This window comes from Delphinapterus leucas, chromosome 4 (genome assembly GCF_059928025.1).
Source record: "Delphinapterus leucas isolate spDelLeu-1000000601 "Yukka" chromosome 4, BTC_Dleu_Yukka2, whole genome shotgun sequence".
Classification (NCBI taxonomy): Eukaryota; Metazoa; Chordata; class Mammalia; order Artiodactyla; family Monodontidae; genus Delphinapterus; species Delphinapterus leucas.
In genome coordinates, this window is record NC_143132.1 from 48271012 (window position 1) to 48291077 (window position 20066).

Genomic DNA, 20066 nt, shown 5'->3' on the forward strand with positions numbered 1-20066 from the left:
TAATGCTGCAGTGAACATGGGTGTGCAGTTTTCCCTTCAAGATAATGATTTCAATATTTAGGATAGTTTTTTCAAATTTTAGGATAGATGTTTCTGTGAAAAATACCATTGGAATTTTGGTAGGATTGCATTGACTCTTTAGATTACTTTGGGTAGTATGGAAATTTTCACAGTATTAATTTTTCCAGTCCAAGAACACAGATACCTTTCCATTGATTTATGTCTTCTTCAGGCTTTTTCTTCAGTGTCATAGCTTACAGTGTATAGATTTTTCCTTGGTTAAACTTATTTCTAAGTATTACATTGTTTTTTATACTATTGTAAGTGGGATTGATTTATTAATTTCTTTTTCAGGTAGTTTGTTGTTAGTGTATAGAAATGCAAATAATTTCTTTTTCTTTTTTTTAAAATCTTGGTTGGAGTATAATTGGTCTACAATGGTGTGTTAGTTTCTGCTTCAAAATAAAGTGCATCAGCCATACATATATATTCATATATCCCCATATCTCCTCCCTCTCATGGCTCCCTCCCACGCTCCCTATCCCACCCCTCTAGGTGGTCACAAAGTACCGGGCTGATCTCCCTGTGCTATGTAAAATGTATCTATTTTACATTTGGTAGTGTAAATATGTCCATGCCACTCTCTCACTTCGTCCCAGCTTACCCTTCCCCCTCCTCATGTCCTCAAGTCTATTCTCTACATCTGTGTCTTTATTCCTGTCCTGCCACTACGTTCTTCAGAAGCTTTTTTTTTTTTTTGAGATTCCATAGATATGTGTTAGCACATGGTATTTGTTTTTCTCTTTCTGACTTACCTCACTCTGTATGACAGACTCTAGGTCCATCCACCTCACTACAAATAATTTGATTTCATTTCTTTTTATGGCTGAGTAATATTCCATTGTATATATATGCCACATCTTCTTTATCCATTCATCTTTTGATGGACACTTAGGTTGCTTCCATGTCCTGGCTATTGTAAATAGAGCTGCAATGAACATTGAGGTAGATGACTCATTTTGAATTATGGTTTTCTCAGGGTATATGCCCAGTAGTGAGATTGCTAGGTCGTATGGTAGTCTATTTTTAGTTTTTTCAGGAACCTCCACACTGTTCTCCATAGTGGCTGTATCAATTTACATCCCCACCAACAGTGCAAGAGGGTTCCCTTTTCTCCACACCCTCTCCAGCATTTATTGTTTGTAGATATTTTTATGATGGCCATTCTGACTGGTGTGAGGTGATACCTCATTGTAGTTTTGATTTGCATTTATCTAATGAGTAGTGATGTTGAGCATCCTTTCATGTGTTTGTTGGAAATCTGTATATCTTCTTTGGAGAAATGTCTACTTAGATCTTCTGCCCATTTGTGGATTGAGTTGTTTGTTTTTTTGATATTAAGCTACATGAACTGCTTGTAAATTTTGGAGATTAATCCTTTGTCAGTTGCTTCGTTTGCAAATATTTTCTCCCATTCTGAGGGTTGTCTTTTGGTCTTGTTTATGGTTTCCTTTGCTGTGCAGAAGCTTTTAAGTTTCATTAGGTCCCATTTGTTTATTTTTGTTTTTATTTCCAACTCTCTAGGAGGTGGGTCAAAAAGGATCTTGCTGTGATTTATGTCATAGAGTGTTCTGCCTATGTTTTCCTCTAAGAGTTTTATAGTGTCTGGCCTTACATTTAGGTCTTTAATCCATTTTGAATTTATTTTTCTGTATGGTGTTAGGGAGTGTTCTAATTTCATTCTTTTGCATGTAGCTGTCCAGTTTTCTCTGCAGCATTTATTGAAGAGTCTCTCTTTTCTCCACTGTATATTCTTGCCTCCTTATTCTAAAATAAGGTGACCATATGTGCATGGGTTTATCTCTGGGCTTTCTATCCCGTTCCATTGATCTATATTTCTGTTTTTGTGCTAGTACCATACTGTCTTCATTACTGTAGCTTAGTCTGAAGTCTGGGAGCCTGATTCCTCCAGCTCCATTTTTCTTTCTCACGATTGCTTTGGCTATTCGGGGTCTCTTTTGTTTCCATACAAATTGTGAAATTTTTTGTTCTAATTCTGTGAAAAATGCCATTGGTCATTTGATAGGGATAGCATTGAATCTGTAGATTGCTTTGGGTAGTATAGTCATTTTCACAGTGTTGATTCTTCCAATGCAAGAGTCTGGTGTATCTCTCCATCCGTTCATAGCATCTTTAATTTCTTTCATCCGTGTCTTACAGTTTTCTGCATTCCGGTCTTTTGTCTCTTTAGGTAGGTTTATTCCTATGTATTCTATTCTTTTTTTGCAATGGTAAATGAGAGTGTTTCCTTAATTTCTCTTTCAGGTTTTTCATCATTAGTGTATAGGGATGCCAGAGATTTCTGTGCATTAATTTTGTATCCTGCTACTTTACCAAATTCATTGATCAGCTCTAGTTGTTTTCTGGTAGCATCCTTAGGATTCTCTATGTATAGTATCATGTCATCTGCAAACAGCGACAGCTTTACTTCTTCTTTTCCAATTTGGATTCCTTTTATTTATTTATTTTTTTTGTGATACACGGGCCTCTCACTGTTGTGGTCTCTCCTGTTGCAGAGCACAGGCTCCAGACGCGCAGGCTCAGTGGCCATGGCTCACGGGCCCAGCCGCTCCGCGGCATGTGGGATCTTCCCGGACCGGGGCACGAACCCGTGTCCTCTGCATCGGCAGGCGGACTCCCAACCACTGTGCCAACAGGGAAGCCTTTGGATTCCTTTTATTTCTTTTTCTTCTCTGATTGCTGTGGCTAAAACTTCCAAAATTATGTTGAATTATAGTGGTGAGAGTAGACAACCTTGTGTTGTTCCTGATCTTAGATGAAATGGTTTCAATTTTTCACCATTGAGAACGGTGTTGGCTGTGGGTTTGTCATATATGGCCTTTATTATGTGGAGGTAAGTTCCCTCTATGCCTACTGTCTGGAAGGTTTTTATCATAAATGGGTGTTGAATTTTGCTGAAAGATATTTCTGCATGTATTGAGATGATCATATGGTTTTTCTCCTTCAATTTGTTGTTATGGTGTATCACATTGATTGATTTGCATATATTGAAGAATCCTCACATCTCTGGGATAAATCCCACTTGATCATGGTGTATGATCCTTTTAGTGTGCTGTTGGATTCTGTTTGCTAGTATTTTGTTGTGGATTTTTGCACCCATGTTCATCAGTGATAATGGCCGGTAGTTTTCTACTTTTGTGGCATCTCTGTCTAGTTTTGGTATCAGGGTGATGGAGGCCTCATGGAAAGAGTTTGGGGGTGTTCCTACCTCTGCTATATTTTGATAGAGTTTGAGAAGTATAGGTGTTAGCTCTTCTCTAAATGTTTATAGAATTCGCCTGTGAAGCCATCTGGTCCTGGACTTTTGTTTGTTGGAAGATTTTTAATCACTGTCTCAATTTCAGTGCTTGTGATTGGTCTGTTTATATTTTCTATTTCTTCCTGGTTCAGTCTCGGAAGGTTTTGCTTTTCTAAGAATTTGTCTATTTTTTCCAGGTTGTCCATTTTATTAGCATATAGTTGCTTGTAGTAATCTCTCATGATCCTTTGTATTTCTGCAGTGTCAGTTTGTATTTCTCCTTTTTCATTTCTAATTCTGTGGATTTGAGTCTTCTCCCTTTTTTTCTTGATGAGTCTGGCTAATGGTTTATCAATTTTGTTTATCTTCTCAAAGAACCAGCTTTTAGTTTTATTGATCTTTGCTATTGTTTCCTTCATTTCTTTTTCATTTATTTCTGATCTGATCTTTACGATTTCTTTCCTTCTGCTAACTAAGGGTTTTTTTGTTCTTCTTTCTCTAATTGCTTTTGGTGTAAGGTTAGGTTTTTTATTTGAGATGTTTCTTGTCTCTTGAGGTAGCATGGTAGTGCTATAAACTTGCCTCTGAGGACTGCTTTTGCTGCATCCCATAGGCTTTGGGTCATCGTGTTTTCATTGTCATTTTTTTCTAGGTATTTTTTGATTTCCTCTTTGTTTTCTTCAGTGATCTCTTGGTTATTTAGTAGTGTATTGTTTAGCCTCCATGTGTTTGTAGTTTTTACAGATTTTTTACTGTAATTGATATCTAGTTTCATAGCGTTATGGTTGGAAACGATACTTGACACAATTTCAGTTTTCTTTAATTTACCTAGGCTTGATTTGTGACCCAAGATGTGATTTATCCTGGAGAATGTTCCATGAGCACTTGAGAAGGAAGTGTATTCTGTTGCTTTTGGATGGAATGTCCTATAATTATCAATTCAGTCCATATTGTTTAATGTATCATTTAAAGCTTGTGTTTCCTTATTTATTTTCATTTTGGATGATCTGTCCATTGGTGAAAGTGGACAGATTAAAGTCCCCTACTATGTTAAAGTCCCCTACTATGATTGTATTACTGTCGATTTCCCCTTTTATGGCTGTTAGCATTTGCCTTATGTATTGAGGTGCTCCTATGTTGGGTGCATAAATATTTACAAGTGTTATATTTTCTTCTTGGATTCATACCTTGATCCTTATGTAGTGTCATTCTTTGTTTCTTGTAATAGTCTTTATTTTAAAGTCTATTTTTTCTGAAATGAGAATTGCTACTCCAGCTTTCTTTTGATTTCCATTTGCATGGAATACTTTCTTCCATCCCCTCACTTTCAGTTTGTATGTGTCCCTTGGTCTGAAGTGTGTCTCTTGTAGACAGCATATATATCGGTCTTCTGTTTGTATCCATTTAGCCAGTCTTTTTCTTTTGGTTGGAGCATTTAACCATTTACATTTAAGGTAGTTATCGATATGTATGTTCCTCTTACCATTTTCTTAATTGTTTTGGGCTTTTTATTGTAGGGCTTTTCCTTCTCTTGTGTTTCCTACCTAGAGAAGTTCCTTTAGCATTCATTGTAAAGCTGGCTTGGTGGTGCTGAATTCTCTTAGCTTTTGCTCATCTGTAAAGGTTTTAATTTCTCCACCTTATCTGAATGAGATCCTTGCTGGGTAGAGTAATCTTGATTGTAAGTTTTTCCCTTTCATCACTTTAAATATGTCCTGCCACTCCCTTCTAGCTTGCAGAGTTTCTGCTGAAAGATAAGCTGTTAACCTTATGGGGATTCCCTTATATGTTATTTGTTGTTTTCCCCTTGCTGCCTTTAACATTTTACTTTGTCTTTAATTTTTGATAGTTTGATTAATATGTGTCTTGACATGTTTCTCCTTGGATTTATCCTGTATGGGACCCTCTGTGCTTCCTGGACTTGATTGACTATTTCCTTTCCCATATTAGGGAATTTTTCAACTATAATCTCTTCAAATATTTTATCAGTCCCTCTCTCTTTCTCTTCTTCTTCTAGGACCCCTGTAATTCGAATGTTGGTGCATTTAATATTGTCCCAGAGGTCTCTGAGACTGTCCTCTATTCTTTTCATTCTTTTGTCTTTATTCTGCTGTGCAGTAGTTATTTCCACTGTTTTATCTTCCAGGTCACTTATCTGTTCTTCTGCCTCAGTTAATCTGCTATTGATTCCTTCTAGAGAATTTTTAATTTCATTTATTGTGTTGTTCAGCATTGTTTGTTTGCTCTTTAGTTCTTCTAGGTCCTTTTTAAACGTTTCTTGTATTTTCTCCATTCTATTTCCAAGATTTTGGATCATCTTTACTATCATTACTCTGATACTTTTTCAGGTAGACTGCCTATTTCCTCTTCATTTGTTTGGTCTGGTGGATTTTTACCTTGCTCCTTTATTTGCTGTGTGTTTCTCTGTCTTCTCATTTTGCTTAACTTACTATGGGGTCTCCTTTTTGCAGCCTGCACGTTCATAGTTCCCGTTGTTTTTGGTGTCTTCCCCCAGTGATGAAGTTTGGTTCAGTCGGTTGTGTAGGCTTCCTGGCCGAGGGGACTAGTGCCTGTGTTCTGGTGTATGAGGCTGGATCTTGTCTTTCTGGTGGGCAGGACCATGTCCAGTGTTGAGTTTTGGGGTGTCTGTGACATTATTATGATTTTAGGCAGCTTCTCTGTTAATGGGTGGGGTTGTGTGTGTGTCCTGCTATTTGTTTGTCATAGGGTTTCCAGCACTGTATCTTGCTGGTCATTGAGTGGAGCTGAGTCTTAATGTTGAGATGGAGATGTCTGGGAGAGCTTTCACCATTTGATATTACCTGGAGCCAGGAGGTCTCTTGTAGGCCAATGTTCTGAACTCAGCTTTCCCACCTCAGAGGTACAGGCCTGACACCTGGCTAGAGCACCCAGACTCTACCAGTCACATGGCTCAGAAGAAAAGGGAGAAAAGAAGTAAAGAAATGAAAAATAAATATAATAAAAGTTTTTAAAATAAAGTATTATTAAAAATAAATCAAAAAGTAATAAAAAAAGAAAGAAGAGAGCAAACAAACATAAAACAAATCCACCAATGATAACAAGCACTAAAAACTATACTAAAAACAAAGAAACAAACAAAAAACCTGGACAGATAGAACGCTAGGACAAATGGTAAAAGTAAAACTATACAGACAAACTCACACAAAGAAGCATACACATACGCACTCACAAAAAGAGAAAAAGCAAAAAAATCTATATATAAAAGGAAAAAAGGAAGAGAGCAACGAAATCAATAAACAAATCTACCAATGATAATAAACTCTAAATACTTAACTAACATAAACTTAAAACCAGAAACAAATTAGATGCAGACAGCAAATCCCAAGTCTACAGTTGCCCGCAAGGTCCACTGCCTCAATTTTGGGGTGATTCAATGTCTATTCAGGCATTCCAGAGATGCAGGGTACATCAGGTTGATTGTGGAGATTTAATCCACAGCTCCTGAGACTGCATGGAGAGATTTCCCTTTCTCTTCTTTGTTCGCACAGCTCCTGGGATTCAGCTTTGTATTTGGCCTTGCCTGTGTGTGTAGTTCACCTGAGGGTGTCTGTTCTTTGCTGAGACAGGATGTGGTTAAAGTAGCAGCTGATTAGGTGGCTCTGGCTCATTCAGGCTGGGGGTAGGGAGGGGTGTGGAATGTGGGGCAAGCTTGTGGCGGCAGAGGCCGGCATGACATTGCAACAGCCTGAGGCGCACCATGTGTTCTCCCCGGGAAGTTGTCCCTGGATCACGGGACCCTGGCAGTTGTGGGCTGCACAGGCTCCTGGGAGGGCAGGTGTGGATAGTGACCTGTGGTTACACACAGGCTTCTTGGTGGCTGCAGCAGGAGCCTTAGGGTTTCATGCCTGTCTCTGGGGTCCGTGCTGTTAGCTGGGGCTCGCGCCCGTCTCTGGAGCTCATTTAAGCGGTGTTCTGAATCCCCTGTCCTTGCGCCCCCTAAAACAATGGTCTCTCTCCTCTTAGGGAGTTTCAGACTTTTTCCCGGACTCCCTCCTGGCTAGCTGTGGCTCACTAGCCCCCTTCAGGCTGTGTTCATGCAGCCAACCCCAGTCCTCTCCCTGGGATCTGGCCTCTGAAGCCCGAGCCTCAGCTCCCAGCCCCCACCCGCCCCAGGGTGTGATCAGACAAGCCTCTCAGGCTGGTGAGTGCTGGTCAGCATCAATCTTCTGTGCAGGAATCCGTCCACTTTGCCCTCTGCACCCCTGTTGCTGTGCTCTCCTCCGTGGCTCTGAAGCTTCACCCACTCCCACCCACTGTCTCTGCCCGCGAAGGGGCTTCCTAGTGTGTGGAAACTTTTCCTCCTTCACAGCTCTCTCCCAGAGGTGCAGGTCCCATCCCTATTCTTTTGTCTCGTTTTTTCTTTTTTCTTTTGCCCTACCCAGGTATGTGGAGAGTTTCTTGCTTTTGGGGGAAGTCTGAGGTCTTCTGCCAGCATTCAGTAGGTGTTCTGTAGGAGTTGTTCCACGTGTAGATGTATTTGTGGGGAGGAAGGTGATCTCCATGTCTTACTCCTCCGCCATCTTGAAGGTCTCCTGCAACTGATTTCTGTATGTTATTTTTTTATCCTGCAACTTTACTAAATTTATTTGTTAGTTCTGGTTTTCTGGTGGAGCCTTTTGGGTTTTCTGTATTTAAGGTAATTTCGTCTGCCAGCAGAGACAGTATTATTTTTTCCTTTCCAACTTGGATACCTATTATTTCTTTTTCCTGGCTATTGTTCTGACTAGGACTTCCAGTAGTATGTTGAATGGATGTGGCAAGAGTGGGCATCCTTGTCTTATTCCTGTCTTAGAGGAAAGGCTTTTAATTTTCACCATTGAGTGTGATGTTAGCTGTGGGCTTGTCAGATGTGGCCTTTATTATGTTGATGAACAATCTTTCTATACCTTATTTGTTGAGAGTTTTTCTCATGAAAGCATGTTGAATTTTGTTAAATACTTTTTCTGCACCTATTGAAATGATCCCGATTTTTGTCCTTTATTCTGTTCATGTGGTATATCACATTTACTGATTTGCATATGTTGAACCATTCTTGCTTCCAGGGTTGAGTCCCATTTGATCATGATGTATGATCCTTTTAATGTATTTTTGAATTCAGTTTGCTAATATTTTGTTGAGGATTTTGCATCTATGGTCATCAGGAATATGGCTTGTAATTTTCTTTTCTTGTAGTGTCCTTATCTGGCTTCAGTATTAGGGTGATGCTGGCCCTGTAAAGAGTTTGCAAATGTTCCTTCATCTTCACTTTTTTTTGGGAGAGTTTGAGAAGGTTTGGTATTCATTCTTTAAATGTTTGGTATAGCTCACCTGTGAAGCCATCTTGTCCTGGGCTTTTATGTGTTGTGAGATTTTAAATTCCTGATTCAATCTCCTTGTTCATTATTGCTCCATTTAGATTTTCTATTACATCTTGATTCAGCCTTGGTAAGTTGTGTCTGAATTTTTTTCTTTTAATTCTTTTAAATTTAATGAGACTGATTTTATGGACTAATAAGCATTTGGTCTATCTTGGTGAACAAAACATTTAACTTGGAAAAGAATGGTATTCTGTAGTTGTCAGGTATAGTGTACTAAAAATGTCAATAGATGATTGTTAGTACTGTACAGATTTTCTTACCAACATTTTTGGTTCTTTCAACTGCTGAAAAAGGAATGCTAAAATCTCCAACTGTGATTGTGAATTTGTTTATTCTCTCCTTAGTTCTGTCAATTTTTGCATCACATGTGTTGAGGTTCTGCTATTAGATGCATAGACATTTATGATTATTATGTTTTTTTTTAAGATGTTGGGGGTAGGAGTTTATTAATTTATTTATTTTTGGCTGTGTTAGGTCTTCGTTTCTGTGCAAGGGCTTTCTCTAGTTGTGGCAAGTGGGGGCCACTCTTCATCACAGTGCACGGGCCTCTCACTATCGTGGCCTCTTTTTTTGCGGAGCACAGGCTCCAGACGTGCAGGCTCAGTAGTTGTGGCTCATGGGCCTAGTTGCTCCATGGCATGTGGGATCCTCCCAGACTAGGGCTCGAACCCGTGTCCCCTGCATTAGCAGGCAGATTCTCAACCACTGCGCCACCAGGTAAGCCCTATGATTATTATGACTTTGAATGAACTGACCCTTTATCATTTGGAAATGTCCCTCCTTAACTCTGATAATGCTCTTTGTCATGAAGTCTACTTTATCTGATATACGGCCTTCTTATGCATATTGATTACATGATACATATTTTTTCATCCCTCCACTTTCAACCTATCTGTGCCTTTATATTTAAAGTATGTATCTTACAGACAGCAAGTAGATGGGTCTTTTATCAATTCTGGCAATCTCTGTCTTTTGAGTGTTTAGTCTGTTTGAGCTAATGTAATTATTAATGTGCGTGAATTTATGTCTAACATTTTACTATTTGCTTTCTGTTGCCACTCTATTTTTTATTCCTTTGTTCCTCTTTTCCTGCCTACTTTTGGGTAAATTTAGTAGTACTAGGATTCCATTATAATTTATATGTTGGTTATTAAGCAATATCCCAGCATATATTTTGTTGATTTAGGGATACATTATACATCCTTAACTTTCCATACTCAACAGAGTTAATATTTTACCACTTCCACTAAAATTTAAGACTCTTATAACAGTATAAACTTATGTGTTATTCTTCCTTCCTTTATGTTATAGTTATCTGATGTACTACATGTGCATACATTATAAACCCAACAATGAAGTGTTATTGGTTTTGCTTGTTCTTAATCCCTTCTTGAAGATCTGAATTTCCATGTGATTTTGTTTCCCTTCAGGCTGAAAACTTTCCTTTGGAATTTCTTAGTATATATCTTCTGGTGAAAAATTCTTTCAGTTTTCTTTTACCTAAAAATGTCTTTATTTAGCTTTCATTGTTGAGAGACATTTTCACTGGATATAGAATTATGACTTGACAGAGTTTTTTTTTCCTTTTAGCACTATGAAGAAGTAATTTCACAAACTGGCTCCAGTTTCTAATGAGACATCTTCAATGTTTTGCATTATTTTTCCTCCTGTTATATAATGTGTTACTTTCCTCTGGTTATTTTCAGGGTTTTCCCTTTATTTTTGACTTTTATCATTTTGACTATAATGTGCCCAGATATTATTTTATTTTACTTTTTGCACTTATTCTGCTTGGGATTGCTGAGCTTCTTGAATCTATTAATTTATGTGTTTCATCAAATTTGAGAAATTTTCAGTCATTATTTTTCAAATAGTTTTTGTGTCCCATTCTCTCTCTTCTCTCTTTCTGGGACTCTTAAGTACATGTTAGTTAATTTAATATTGTTCTGCAGGTTCCTGAGCTCTGATCATTCTTTCTCATTCTTTCTCCTTGCTATTCATCAGACTGGATCATCCTGCTGATCTGTCTCCAGGGACACTGATTTTTTTCTTTAGTCATCTTTAGTTTGCTATTGAGCCTATCCAGTGATTTTTATTTCAGATATTGTACTTTTTTGGTTTACAAATTTTTGTTTTGTTATATTTTATTGTAGTACATTTTGCTTACACTTCCTTATTTTTGGCTCATTATGAGTACATTTTCTTTTGTACTCTATGAATACATCTGTAAGCATGTTGTAATAGTACTTTAAATTTCTTGTTTGCTAAATTTAACATCTGGGTCATTTTGGACATTCTCCATTGATTGCTTTTTTTCTATAGTATGGGCCATGTTTTTCTGTTTTTTCATATGTTTGGTAATTTCAATTATTTCCAGAGCATTATAGATCCTACCCTGTAGCAACTCTGCATTCTGCTATATTCCTACCAAGAGTGGAGTTGCCATACGATTAATTTAGCTGGACTAAAATTGAAAACTATCTCTCCCTAGGGTGGGCAGCTGAAATCTCTGTTTAGTGTTTTTAGCCTTACCTGTGCTTCTTGGAGTCCATCCCAACCATTTGTAATTCAGAGGTTAATCAGCCATTTGGGCAGAGTTTATAAACAGACTCGGAGCTCCTCCTCTCTGTCTTCTCCTGGATGTTCATATCCATACTGTTACTTACTTTCCAGCTGCTGTGGTTGCCCTAAACCCTGTCTTCTGTTTTTTCAACCTAATAAGACTGCCTGTTTCAACTCCAGGTTTACTCATCCTGCATGGGCTGATTATGGTGACTTCAGGCTAAAAGATATTAAACACAAAACAAAATATGGAAACCTACCCAGTGGAACTCCCTTTTCCCTAAGTGTAGATTCCTCTTCCAGTTTCTGACTGCTTTTGCTTGCCCTCCAATGTCTTCATATAGGTTTTAAAAAATATTTTGTCCAGAGTTTATAGTTTTAATATGCAAGAGGGTTGATTTGATAGGAGCAGAACCATATAAAGTTGTTTTTGTGACATAAGTCATACATAGGACTGAAGATAATTTTATTCCTTGAGACTTATCTCAAGAATATATTTAATAATAAATCTTTAAAAAAATTCCATTCATACTTTGTTTAAAAAATCTGAATTGAAGATTTATATTCTTTTTTTCTTTGGAAACCATTCTGTTAACATCTTGGGAGTATCTACTGTGAGAGAAGCTCAACATTTAGACTAAGGATTATGGTCACCTTCTGATTTTCATCATGGCAAAAATAATCATATAGATGAACCAAAATGGTAGATGAAGATAAAAATTGTGTTTGACCTCACAAGATTTTTGTTTTTATTCTTTTGTATTTGTGTATTATACATGGGGAATGTCAAAAGTTGAAGATAAAACAAGGAGGCATTATTGAAAGACTTAACCTTGAAATCAGGAATTTCTCTCTGTGCTTCTTATTCTATCCCTCTACCCATAGTGAACATTGCCTTTTACGCTGATGAAAAATATTACAAGGACTTTTCCCTCTGTATACAGGGTTCCATTTTTTTCTGAGTTGGCAGAGTGAATTATACTTCAATATAATAAAAGTACCCTTCTTTTTAAATTTATTTTTTTTAATTCAGGTATAGTTGATTTACAGTATTGTGTAAGTTTCAGGTATATGATATAGTGATTCACAATTTTTAAAGATTATAGTTCTTATAAAATATTCCCTGTGTTGTACAATATATTCTTGTAGCTTATTTATTTTATACATAGTAGCTTGTACCTCTTAATCCCCTACCTTTATTTTGCCCCTCCCCTCTTCCCTCTCCTCACTGGTATCCACTAGTTTGTTCTCTGTATCTGTGAGTCTGTTTCTTTTTTGCTACATTCACTAGTTTGTTTTATTTTTTAGATTCTACACAAAAGTGATATCATACAGTGTTTGTCTTTCTCAGTCTGACTTATTTCATTAAGCATAATACCCTCCAAGTCTATCCATGTTGTTGCAAATGGCAAAATTTCATTCTTCTCATGGCTGAGTAGTATTCCATTGTACATACATACCACATCTTCATTTTTTTTTCTTTTAGAGTTTGGGAGATATCCTTTGATTTTTCATCCATTCATCTGTTGATGGACACTTAGGTTGCTTCCATATCTTAGCTATTGTAAATAATATTGTTATGAACATTGGGGTGCACGTATCTTTTTGAATTAATGTTTTTCTTTTCTTTGGTTGTATGCCCACAAGTGGAATTGCTAGATCATATGGTAGTTCTATATTTAATTTTTTTGAGGAAGCTCCATACTGTGTTCCACAGTGTCTGCACCAATTTACATTCCTAACGACAGTGGAAAGTACCCTTCTTCTAAACTACACACCCTGCACCAGGATCATTTGTGTGAACAAATGTGATCACTGGACCACCTACATGAGGCAAGAAAAGACACTCCTTAGTGAGAGCTTGCTTCTTAAGTTCCAGACCTCTAACCCTGAAAGCAAAGGGATAATTCTTAAAATTCTACATAGATTGTTATTAGTATAAAAATTTTCCAATTTAATATTTACTGAGATTATCTTCTGACAGTATTTTTATATGATGTCACATATGTACTTTTTCAAGGGGCTATAGCTTTCAAGTTATCTTTTGTAAAATCTTATTTACCTTTAACTTGTTCATCAAAGCCAGAGAAAGGCATGTAAAATTCCCTTTTACACTTTTCTACCAGTTTTTCTTCTATTTAACCGTTTGTCTTTATACAAATTAATGCTGTATTATCATGTTTCTAAAAATTCATGGATGCATGATAACTTTGCACATGATAACATGGTGCATGATAACTTTCATCAATATAACAAGTCACTCTCAGTCCTATTTTATCTTGAAATCTAATTTTCCATATATTAATGTAGCAACTTCTAATTTGTTTTTATGCGATCTTATCTATGTTAGTTCTTTTGTCATTAACCTTTCGATGTCACTTTGTTTTTGACTTACCTTTTTTTAGATCCATATATTTAGATTGTATTATTGTTTTATAGATTTTATTTATTTATTTGTCTCTGCGTTGGGCCTTTGTTGCTGCGCACGGGCTTTCTCTAGTTGTGGCGAGCGGGGATTACTCTTCATTGCGGTGTGTGGGCTTCTCATTGTGGTGGCTTCTCTTGTTGCAGAGCACGGGCTCTAGGTGCACAGGCTTCAGTAGCTGTGGCACATGGGCTCAGTAGTTGTGGCTCCTGGGCTCTAGAGCTCAGACTCAGTAGTTGTGGTGCACGGGCTTAGTTGCTTCACGGCACGTGGGATCTTCCCGGACCAGGGCTTGAACCTGTGTCCCCTGCATTGGCAGGTGGATTCTTAACCACTTAGCCACCAGGGGAGTCCCCAGATTGTGTTTTTAAAATCATTTTCTCATTGTTTTTCTATTTTATTTAAAAAGTTAAACTTTTATCTATATAGCTAAATATTGGTTATCAAAACTGGTATGTTTGATCTTATTCTGTTATCTTATTTTCTTTTTTTACATGTAACCATGATTTCTTCCTTTTTTTTATATGTTGTGCCATATAAATTATATTTTCTTTTATTTAACCTTCTCCAATTAGAACATTTTCATCCATTAATTATTATTTTTGTTTATTAAACATTAATACAATTTATAAGATACATTTTTCAACTTCCAAAGTAAAACAATATGTATTGATTCCTCCCCTTTTTTTAAAAATTGGAGTATAGTTGATTTACAACATTGTGTTAGTTTCAGGTGTACAGCAAAGTGAATCAGTTATACATATACAAATATTCATTCTTTTTTAGATTCTTTACATATAGGTTATTACAGAATATTGAGTAGAGTTCCCTGTGCTATACAGTAGGTCCTTATTAGTTATCTATTTTATATATAGGATTCCTCCCTTTTAAAGATAGTAAAATGAACACAGTTTATCTGCTTCTTGTCTCCTGGTTTTATTGGTAAAATTTAGAATTTATCATACAATTATTGTTGTTAAATTATACTGTCTACATTATTTTATTTCAAGAAATATTTATAATAGTTGGATTTTGTTTGATAATTGTACTAACTGCATTTTCTTATACTTAAATAGTTTCAATGCCTTTTGCCAGTCTTCTTTATTAGATTGTCATGTTATTTTGACTTCTTAATTTTAATGAATTTCTCATTAATGATAGCATATTTTGGAGTAATTATTTAAAAGATAGTTAGTAAATATTAATGAGGACTTTCCTAGCTGGTAATTTTTCTTTAGGTACCATGGCACATGAACCCCAGATTAGCTTGGCATTTAATTCTTGGCAATAATCTTTCTTCCATTGAAATTCTATAAACTTAATGAGATTTTATGTTGTGGAAAAAAGGCTGAGAAAGGTCAGAATGTTTTTTTTTTTGGTTCTTCCCACTCTTATATCACCCATAAGAATATTTTTTGAAATAATTTTGAACTCATAAGAAGTTATAAAAATAGTACAGAGAGTTCCTATGTAGACTTCACCCAGCTCTTCCAGTGATAACACCTTATATAACTATAATAGATCTATTAAAAAAATTATAACAGCAAAAAAAGTAAATAAATAAAAGAAAAACATTTTCCTACAAAAAATAATAAATAAATAAAACTTAGGAAAGTGACATTGGTACAATCCACATAGATTATTCACTTATAAGCTTTAATCCCTTAAAATGAAGGTATTTATTTATTTACTTACTACGTGGGCTTACTACGTGGAATGTGAGATCTTGTTCCCAGACCAGGGATCAAACCCTCACCCCCTGCACTGGAACCACAGTCTTAACCACTGAACTGCCAGGGAAGTCCCTAAAATGATGCTTTTTAATTCTAAATTTATTAATTTAACTATGAATTAAATTTGTTATCAAATACAATAGAATTATTGTAGTTTTGTAAGTTCATTTGTCCTCTTTTTCCTTGTACTCAAAAATTAACTTTTTATGGGTACAAGTCTCATCTCCTCAACTAGATTATCAGTTCTCTAGTGTAAGAAACATACTTGTGTGTATCTTTCACAGTAGATAACATCTAGTTTGATACTGGGATGGGCTATACTTCTCTAATATTTTGTGAAAAAACTATAGCGTTTGAGATTGTCTCAGTGTTGGTTGTTTCTGGCTCTGGTCAAGTATCATTGAGGAGGGAAGTCTGATACAAAACGGAAATCATTGGGGAGGGCATTAAGTCATTTTGGCTTGACCACAATGATGGAGAGCCTGTAGAGTGCAATGTGGGGAGCTGCTTGACTATCTGAATTGCTACCACCAGGTTTAATATGTGTAGGATCTCACCCTCTATCTCAGGCAGCCCTCTCCAGTGCTTTTAGAGAATAACTCCATTAAACAATAGATGTGTGCCTGCCACCAAATTTGAATGGATATAAGGCAGACCTTTACTGTTTGCAACACCCAATGGAAACTCCCCAGAAGGGCAATAAGTAGTGTAAGCTTAGTCTGGGATTGCCAGCTGAGTCATGGATTTGTCACCTAGAATGACCAGTAATTTAGAAAAGTATCTAAAAGAAGGTCTAGGCAAGGATATTCTCTCCTCCATGCACGGGAGAGGCATATGACAAAATAGAGGCTTGTTACAAAATTTTAATACTTTATGGCAAAATTGAAGGTGGCCATGTGGCAGGAGTGCTGGACTAAAAGGCAGGAGATTTAAGCTGTCTTCCAGCTCTACAATTAATTATTCATATGATTTTAGGAAAGTCACACATCCTTTCTGAGTGAGGCATGTAAAATATAAAATGAAGGGGGGCTGTTAACATTAACACAGTGCTTTACAAAGTGAGCTTGAATATTGCCTACATCAGAATTTACATAATGTGTTAAAATGCTGATTCCTGGGCCTCACCCCTTACCACCTCAGTCAGAACCTGTGGGCTAAGAGCTAGGAATCTTCAGGTGATTGTTATGTATACTAAAGAATAGGAACAACTAGCTTAGTTCACCTGGAAGGCTCCTTTGAGATTTAGAATAATCTATAATTCTAATAAATATTTACTAAGTGCTACAGATACTACTTAAAAGGTATAGTTTGATCTTTGTGCTAGTGAGAATTAGTTTGACCCATAGGTTTTGTCTTTTCAGATAACATCTTTGGGATTTTCGGGAGCACAGAAATATTGGGAATCCATTCAGACAGAGTCCCTCAGGATGGTAGCTTTATGGATTCTCCATGGTCTAGGTTTTTTCCTAATTATTGTACAACCAGAAATTCTATCCAGTCTTATCTTTACCTTAGAGTTTAAAGTTTGGAAAATCCAGGTGAAATAGTGTACTCCACAAAGAGAATGCTTCTCTAGGGACCAGATTTTTCATGTCTCCAAAACAAATTTCTCTCCCTTGAACAATCAGGATGGCCAGTAGCCACTTTTGTCCTCCTGAAACCCATGTCCCATTGAAAACTTCCTTATGTCGTCAAGGCCTTCTTCAGGGGAGTAGATACCCCAATCAAGTTAATCTTCCTGCTTTTGGCCAAAGAACTAGTCTATCCCTTGCCAATATGTATGGATTTTATTAGTCAAACTCGCAGAGTTATCGAACCATAGAACCAGAAGTCTGTAACGGTATTCATAGGATATGATTCTAGAAATAATCCCTTTAAGGCTTGGAGCTTAATAGATGCCAATCTGGGAGACATCCATGGATTTTTTTAAAATAACTTTTTCATTTTGAAATAGTCTTACACAAGAAGTTGCAAAGATAGTACAGAGTTCCCATGTACTCTTTGACCAGCTTTTCCCAATAAGATTTGTATAACAGTGTCAAAATCAAGAAATGAAGATTGGCACAATATTCTCAACTCAACAGCAGATATTATTTAATCTGTTTTTCCACAAAGGATATTAATGAGGAATTATCAGGGTTTTTTAGATGCTGTAATACACTTTACATGATCTCTCTATTACAGTTACAAGCAAGAGACAGAGCAGTGTATTGGATAGAGGAGTTTTGGAGCCAAACATACATTTTAATTCCAGACTCTGATTACTGGTTGGATAATTTTAGGCAACTTACTTAATTTGTCTGAGCTATAGTTTCCTTATCTGTAACATGGGGTAATGAAGCTTATTTTATAGGGTTGAAGTTAGGACTAAATGAGAAGGATTAAATGATGAATATTGAAGGAAAAGCAGGTGTCTGGCATTAATAGGACTGCAATAAGTGGTTCTATACATTTAAAAAATGTATAGAAAATAGTGTTCAGTCTTTTGTGGGTTAATTACTTGTGCATATCTGGTCTTCATATGTAACGTACAGAAAAGCAATGAGTAGAAGTGCTTAAAATTTTTTTTGTCCTTAAATATACCAAACTTCTAGTTATTTTACCAAAACTCCAAAAATGTAGAATCATAGAATGTTAGAACTGTAAGAAGAGTTAAGTAACCCATAGTCAATCTGCCCCATTAGGAAATCGAAGATCATAGACACCAGAAAAAGAGCAAAGTTACTGTGGTATACTAAAAAATTAATATTTGGTCTTTGTCCTCAGTTCCTGGCACACAGTTCCTTTAATCCTTGGACTCCCCGGAGTGATGAGTGTTTTTTGCATGCTAATAAGATGACCAGTCGCTGAGGCCCCCAGATTGCTTCAGTATGGAGGCTGGTCGGTCACCAGAAAGACCAAGGCTTGATTAGAAGCTTGGAACTTCTAGCCCACTCCACAGTCTCCAGGAATGGGAGAGGGGTTGGATATTGAGTCATTTACCAACAGCTAATGATTTAATCAATCACAACTATGTAATGAAACCTTTATAAAAACCCCTAAAAGAAGGGGTTTGGAGAGCTTGCATGTTGGTGAACAGATTAAAGTGCTGGGAGGGTAACACACTCAGAGAGTGAATTCTCTTGCACTGTAATCTCTTCTGTTTGGCTGTTCCTGAGTTGTACCCTTTATAATAAACAAGTAATAGTAAGTAAAACTCTTTCCTGAGTGAGTTCTGTGAGTCTTTTCAGCAAATTATCAAACCTGAAGTGGGGAGGCAATAGGCGCATTGGACAGAAGTGTGGATAGCCCGGGGACCTAATACTCCTAATACTTGTTACTGGCACCACTAGTGAGGGCAGTCTTGTGGGACTGAGCCCTTCACCTGTAGGGTCTGACACGAACTCTGAGTAGTTAGTGTCAGAATTGAATTAAATTGTAGGACACCCAGTTGGTGTCAGAATTGGTTGGTGTCAGGAGGAAAATAAGCCTCCCAGTTGCACAGCCAACATGTGGCAAATGGGGACCTGAATTCAGGTCTCTTAACTCTACTACTTACGTATAGCACTTCAGATATGAGAAGAATATTGCCCTAACCCTCTTAGACAAAAAAGTACACCGCAGCTGCTGACTGGTAAATTCAGGTTCCTGTACATGAAGAAGGGTGGGTGGCAGGGTGAAATACAATTTCTTCCCTTATTCTGTTATCTCAAGACTTATCTAATATTAAACTTTTACTCTGTCTGCCAGGGATTGCAAATTTTTATCCTCCACACTGTCAGAACAAAAATCTTCCAGAGTAAAGCTTCCGAAGTGTTGAAGTCATTGTCGTTAACTACTGGGAGTGCTGCCATCAGTGACCCCACTGAGGCTGTGTGTAAGGATGTATAACACGCTCAGGCCATTACCAGCCCTAAATGAACACTTTTGGCTGCTGAAGCCATCTATACTTACCAAGGAAATGGCATCGTCTGAAAGTGACCAAGAAAACCCAAGCATCTAGACAGGAAAACTGTTACCTTTTGTGGTCCTCTTTTTATTCAACTCATGTGTTTCACTTTTTCTATTTCCTTCCTTTATTACCCAGCCTTCTCAAAGTCTCCCTCAGTATATTTTGCTTAAGGTTAAGAATCAGGTAAAACCTGTTGTTTATTATCATCAGGGATAGTGAATTTGGTAGTTTTTCTGTTATTCAATAGATTCTTACTCCAATGAAGTGAAGAATGCCACTCAGCTTTCAAGATAATCATTGCTCCGTACGTCCTAAAGTCTATGTGACAAAGTTTGATAAAAATATAGAACCTAAAAAATTCTTTTACTGTTTACTAAAAAGGACATGAGGAGAAAAATTTACCCTCCAGAACAAAATGACTCTTGGTGAACACTGAAGGGAGTAGCTTGTATGTATCATACTTTTTTTTTTTTTTTGCAGTATGCGGGCCTCTCACTGCTGTGGCCTCTCCCGTTGCGGAGCACAGGCTCCGGACGCGCAGGCTCAGCGGCCATGGCTCACGGGCCCAGCCGCTCCGCGGCATGGGGGATCTTCCCAGACCGGGGCACAAACCCGTGTCCCCTGCATCGGCAGGCGGACTCTCAACCACTGCGCCACCAGGGAAGCCCCTGTATCATACTTTTGATCTGTGAATATT

The 20066-nt window shown here is 37.2% G+C and overlaps 1 protein-coding gene across 1 annotated transcript in view; it reads left to right on the forward strand.

The window, feature by feature from the left end:
• The window catches only part of ADGRG7 (adhesion G protein-coupled receptor G7), a 94845-nt gene extending 75247 nt beyond the window's left edge, over positions 1-19598 (forward strand). The window contains 2 exon segments of the mRNA XM_089909888.1: positions 19168-19259; positions 19261-19598. Coding sequence (XP_089766014.1) covers positions 19168-19259; positions 19261-19420 — 252 coding nt within the window. The 3' untranslated portion in view covers positions 19421-19598.
• The last annotated feature ends 468 nt before the right edge of the window (positions 19599-20066 follow it).